General features: G+C 42.4%; 1 protein-coding gene across 1 annotated transcript in view; it reads right to left on the minus strand.

Moving 5' to 3' along the window:
* The window catches only part of dhx30 (DEAH (Asp-Glu-Ala-His) box helicase 30), a 12,468-nt gene extending 6,924 nt beyond the window's left edge, over positions 1 to 5,544 (minus strand). The window contains exons 1-11 of the mRNA XM_024274189.2: positions 5,352 to 5,544; positions 5,014 to 5,150; positions 4,832 to 4,942; positions 4,507 to 4,758; positions 3,593 to 3,742; positions 3,372 to 3,524; positions 1,539 to 2,012; positions 1,087 to 1,470; positions 901 to 979; positions 720 to 824; positions 473 to 648 (exon numbers count right to left, since the gene is read on the minus strand). Of these exons, the coding sequence (XP_024129957.1) occupies positions 473 to 648; positions 720 to 824; positions 901 to 979; positions 1,087 to 1,470; positions 1,539 to 2,012; positions 3,372 to 3,524; positions 3,593 to 3,742; positions 4,507 to 4,758; positions 4,832 to 4,942; positions 5,014 to 5,150; positions 5,352 to 5,523 (2,193 nt within the window). The 5' untranslated portion in view covers positions 5,524 to 5,544. The remainder of the gene's footprint in view (positions 1 to 472; positions 649 to 719; positions 825 to 900; positions 980 to 1,086; positions 1,471 to 1,538; positions 2,013 to 3,371; positions 3,525 to 3,592; positions 3,743 to 4,506; positions 4,759 to 4,831; positions 4,943 to 5,013; positions 5,151 to 5,351) is intronic.
* Positions 5,545 to 5,947: the final 403 nt, after the last annotated feature.

Here is a 5,947-nt window from a genome sequence, read left to right on the forward strand (position 1 = left end):
ATATTATACGAGCTACAAATCAAGAATTATGCACGCACAAATCAGAGTGAGTCTCTTTTTTCCTCCATAGTCCTGCACTATATAGTTTAGTATTTAGGGATTAGGTGGGAATTTTAGACAATCATGTAGTGTTTGAAGATTTGTCGTTTTTCTGATATTCATGTATGATTTCCAAGTCGGACATTCATTTTTCCGATTATTCCAAGACCACACGAACTCAGCATTTTCCCTAAATGGATTTTTCCCTGAGGAACATCAACCCATTGGTGAAAATGGCTCTAAAATGAAAACAAGAACCAAAGCTTTGAAACAAAAACCCCAAAATGTTCTGTTTTAAAGTAATTCTCAGTCAAGATTAAAGTACGTTTTCATCCAGATCTCATGTCGTTTCATTACCAAAACACACCACAGATCTGCTCTGATTTTAAAACTATTTGGCCCAACGAATAAGAAAGTGTCAGATAAAACCAACCTTTGTGCGTGTGTCGTAGTTCTGCTCTTTATGAGTCCCAGCGTCCACCACATGAACGATGTCGTCTATAGTGATGGACGTCTCTGCTATGTTGGTGGCCAGCACGATCTTCCTCCGTCCCTCTGGGGGGCGCTGGAACACCCTCTGCTGGTCGGCCACCGATAAGCTGGAGTGCACTGGAGTTCAAAGAGAATGACTTGAGCTTTGAGGAGAGCGGAGCCGGCGCGGCCCGTTTGTGGAGCCTTACGTGGAAGAATCATGTGTGATCCTGAGGAGAAGTGAGGCCTCTCCTCCAGTTTGTCCTGGACGGCTCTGATGTCCTGCCATCCGGGCAGGAAACACAGCACTGCACCTGCAGAACCACAGCGGAGAGACGCTAGAAAAACCTCAAGTTCTGGTCATTTTGACGTTTGAGCTCATTTATTTACCAGCGTCCTCATTTCTGTCAATGTGCTCTATGACATCAGCTACTAAATCCAGATCTGGTGTCGCCTCATCTGCTCCTCCCTAAAGAGAATAAAGAAGAAAAAAATCATCTTTTGTTTCAACAATTAACTATTGTAGATTTATGCAATTTTTGCAACAAAAGGCTAAAGAAAATATAGAAATTTGACCCGTTTGTCCATCTTGGAGTCGTTCTGGTGAACTGGAGGACGCCTCATCTCCTTCAGCACATCCTCCAAAAACCGGTCCTTCACCGGGTGCATGAACCCCGGGATCTTCACGATGGGGCTTCCTCCGAAGTACTGGGCCAGCCTGTGGTTGTCGCCGGTGGCGCTCATGAGCACCACGCGCAGGTCGGCGTTTTCCTCCAAGGCCGAGCGCAGTAGAGCCAGCAGCAGGTCGGTGTTGATGTCTCTCTCGTGGACCTCGTCCACCACCACGTGGCTGATTCCCATCAGGGTGGGATTGGACTGCAGCTTCTTCAGCAGGACTCCCACTGTGAGGAAGAGCATGGCGCCGCCGCTTTGCTCCGGCGGTCGCCTCTCCAGTCGGACCTGAAGAGAAAGATCGATTAACAAGAAAAGAAATGTTTCGAATTCCTTAATAAATAAAAAAAGTCTACCTGATATCCAACGTGGTGTTTAAGCGCCGGACCCATCTCATGAGCGACGCGGTGCGCCACAGACACGGCGCTGATCCGACGAGGCTGCGTGACCAGGACGTTGCAGTCCGCCCCCGCCCCGTCCCTCACGCTCTCCTCCAGCAGGAAGCGCGGGATCCGAGTCGTTTTACCGCACCCGGTCTCGCCAGCTATCACGACCACGCGGGAAGCCCGCACCGCCGAGATCACGCGCTGACGGTGCTCGTCCACGGGCAGCGCCACGCTCAGCCCCGGGTCGGCGCGCTCCCATTCCTCCAGCAGGTGGAGGCTGCGGCGCTGAGCCTCGTGCTCCGACAGAGGTCTGTACCGTCGGCCGGTGATGGCGTCTGTCAGGATGTCGTCTTCATCCAGCTCCTCTTCCTCCTGATTTGAAATCAGCTGACCTTCGGTGTCCTCCTCCTCCCACAGATTCTGGACTTCTGCCGCCACGGGGTACTGAGAGACACATTCATGTTTTTAATTATTTGTAATATTTTATTTAATAAATTTAAATATTTTAATTTTATATATTTTTTTTATTTGACACATGGCCTAAAATAACTTTAAAAAAGCCCAAAAAGCCAAAACAGCTAGCATGTAGCTAAAATATTAGCTAAACTCCAAAATAGCCTAAAAAAATCTCAGTAAATGCCAAAAATAGTCCAAAAATACAAATTTTTAAAACTGCAACTTTTTAACATAATAATGAATAAAGATGCAGGAATATTATTCTAAAATAAATCAACTTAAAATAAGTTTCAATATTTTACTGCCCATAAAAAATATTTTGTCAAAATTATACAAGTTAGAAATGAACGCAAGATAACAATAAAAATCAAATGATCTGGAGGGCCGGATAGAATTACCCAGAGGGCCGGATCTGGCCCCCCGGGCCTTTACTTGGATACATGGGTCCTACACTATAGAATCGTGACAATGCAGCAAATGCAGTGACGTAATTAAAGATGTTAAAAAAAAGAATTAAAAAAAGGTTTATTTTACCGTTTCTGGTGTATTTTAGCCACAAACTCATACATATAACCACCAAAAACTAAATCAGAGCTAATTAAGTGAGCCCTACCATACATTAAAAACACTTTAAATCCTTGAATTTGTTAAAAAATAGAAAACCCGCTTTATAATTTAGTGGATTATAACTTAACGTAGTTTTAAAGTCCCCCATGACAATTTTCTTTTAAAAAAAAAAAAAAAACCACCATTCTCTGTAATGTTTTAATTATGATTATGAAGTTTTTAACCAAAATCCCACGACTTAAATGTCTTTAAAAAAAAAAAAACATTTCATGTTGATCTGAAGACTTCATCTCCAAAATCTCCTCTGAGGGGGCGTGGCTTTTGGAGCTCAGCAGTTCCGCCCAGGAGCCTGTAGTTCTACGCGGTTCTTTCGTGACTTCCTGGATGAATCGTCGTCACACTCTTGAAGTCAATTTAGTCGGTCATCCGCTCCCGGGAAGGTTTGCCTCTGTTCCCAGTTTTCTCTGTTTGTGAATAACGGCTCGGACTGTGGTTCACTGGACCCCCAAAGCCGTGGAAATGGCTTCATAACCTTTTCCAGATTGATGGATTTCAATTTTTTTTTTTATTTCTTCTAGAACTTCTTTGGATTGTGGCATGATGTGTTCTTTCTTGAAATTTGTAATTTTTGTGAAATAAAATAATTTAGAAACAGCATTTTGATTTTCTTATCTCTTGGGTCATCTCTAAGCGATATTAAAACTGGTTTGAGGATTTGACACATTTGTATGTGATTCATATGCAAAACAATAGCAGAAAAAACATGAAGTGACAGCTCACCTGTGAAAGGTAATCCCTCATGCTTTCCTCGAGGTCTTCTGGGATTCTTAGAGGAAGTGGACGCCTCTCCCTCTCTCCTGCCTCCTTCACCTTCTCTCGATGGTACTTGGCATGAGTCAGCGGGTTATTATCTTTATCCAGCAGCTCCAGCTCCTGCCCCCAGCGACAGAATTAGGTCCAACACGTAGATCCAGGAGAAGTTCATCAAAAGATCTTCTCACCTTTAGCTTCAGGCAGGCCAGAGCTGCAGCTTTCCTCTCTGCAGTCACACGGCGGCTTGCTGTGGCTGTGAACACCATCTTCTCAGGCCAGAGCAGAGTCAAGTCGCACCTTTTTAGATTCCCGCCGGACGTCCTGAACTGCATGAGCTCCTGTGGTAACACATTATGAGGTAAATACTTTAGAACAGGAGTAACAAACTTAATCGCACAAGGGGCTAAAATCCAAAACACACTTAAGTCGCAGACCGAACAGGATAAACATTTATTGAACACGCTATAACTACATTTTTAAAACTTTAAAGTCATAACTTTTTAACATAAATATGAGCTAGATATAAAGCATTACCTGTGATAATATTAGTGTGAATGCTGTAAGCTGAATTTGGCTGCTGAAGATGCTGATAACCTTCTAAAATATTAGCTAAATGCCAAATAATCCTAAAAAAACTAAAAAACAAAACAAAAAATTAATTTGTCAAAGCTGCTAGCATGTAGCTGAAATATCAGCTAAACATAAAAAAACTGAAAAAAGCCTAAATTAGCCAAAACAGCTAGCATGTAGCTGAAATAGCTAAATTCCAAAGTAGCCTTAAAAATGTCAAAATAGTGCAAAAAGCACAAACAATGCCAATTTTTAAAACTGCAACTTTTTAAACTTAATTATGAATTATAATAAGGCAGGAATATTATTCCAGAATAAATCAACTTAAACCTTAAATAATTTTTAATATTTTACTCTCCATAAAAATATATTCCGTCAAAATTATACAAATTAGAAATAAGCGCATGATAACATCGGTCCATTAATAACAATAAAATAAAATGATCTGGAGGGCCGGATCCGGCCCCCGAGCCTTGACTTGACACATGCGATTTAGGACTCAAATTTAACGTTTTAAATCATATCTACCAACCCTGATTCTGCTGGATGTTGTGGCCACCTGGATGACTCTGGTCAGAAGAGATTTCGAGTGAGGAAACATGGAAAGAGCCTCAGAGGCTTTAAAAGAATCATCTTTCTTCAAAAACGATTCGTCTGCGGGAGTTCTAGAATCGCCATCCATCCACGGTTCGTCCTCTCTGTCATGAAGGAGAGGATGTTCTCCTCTTCCACGACCGGCTCTCCTCCTGGGAAGCTCATTGTTTGGACCAATTACACCAATTTCCTGTATAAATAAAGGAAGAAAGTGAAGCAGAAACACAAATATGTAATCATAAACGGACGCTTTAGCTACTTACTCTCAGCTCCAGACAGGCAGCAGCTGCAGCAAAGCGTTCCGCATCCGTCTTCTTGGAGGCAAAGCCCTCCTTCTGGATCTTGCAGGGCCACAGCAGAGTGACTGTGGCTCTCTACACAAACAGCACCAAAACTTAATCCAGTTCTGAGAGGACACACACTTTGAATGAAGGACTGTACTGACCTTGACGCCCTGATGCTCCGTGCAGCTATACTGGACGAACTCTGAGATGTCACTGACCCCAAGTGACCTTGAAATTGTGTTGTTCAGGAGACCTTTGGGGTCTGGAAACTCCTTCACGAGGTTTGAAGTATCACTACCTACACAAAGTCACACACCTGAAGGTCAACGTCTGTCATTTATACAAACACCAATAATAAAACTTCCTCTAAAATTACCCATAATGCATTATGTGAGCTTGTTTTTGGTTATTAAAACCGTAAAAAACAAATTGACGAGTTATGACACGGCTGGGTGATGCCACCTTAGCTTACATCAGCTAACCGGTATTTGCCCCTCACCTGCTTTATTCTGAAAGTACGAGACGCCATGTTCCGGAAAGCGTCGAGCTTTGGTCCCATACCAGCGCATGTCCGTGCTCCAGTTTGAAGCAGTTTTCGCTCCGGTGTGAACGCATTTAACACAACGGCACAGCGTTCTTAAACGCACGAGGAAAACACCGGCTAGCGCCATCTTTAAACTACAATTTCTTCTTCTTCAGCCGCTGTGCACTGTAGTCAACGGCGGGTTCCGCAGCGACCCCTGCCGGTAGGGAGGTGCAATGACACTCAAACAGCATTGTTTTTTTAAGTGGCATGAACAGGGAAAATTAACTGAGAATTAAAAATATACATTTTAAGCAATAAACAGAAGGAAGAAAACATGTGGATTAAGAAAAAACAGCATAAAATATGGCTTTAGACCATTAATACAACAATGAAAGCTGTAAATGACATTCTAAATGCTCTTAACATTAAAGAATAATATATTTATGGACTTGATTAAACCACTTTTCTGCCAAATTATTTAATAAAATGGTAAAACCTTTGTCTTTGAACAAACTGTTAGACCAGCCCGTCAAACTTAATCGCACAGAAATCTAAAACACACCTTAGAT

The sequence above is a fragment of the Oryzias melastigma genome, linkage group LG17, assembly GCF_002922805.2.
Source record: "Oryzias melastigma strain HK-1 linkage group LG17, ASM292280v2, whole genome shotgun sequence".
In the NCBI taxonomy this organism is placed as follows: Eukaryota; Metazoa; Chordata; class Actinopteri; order Beloniformes; family Adrianichthyidae; genus Oryzias; species Oryzias melastigma.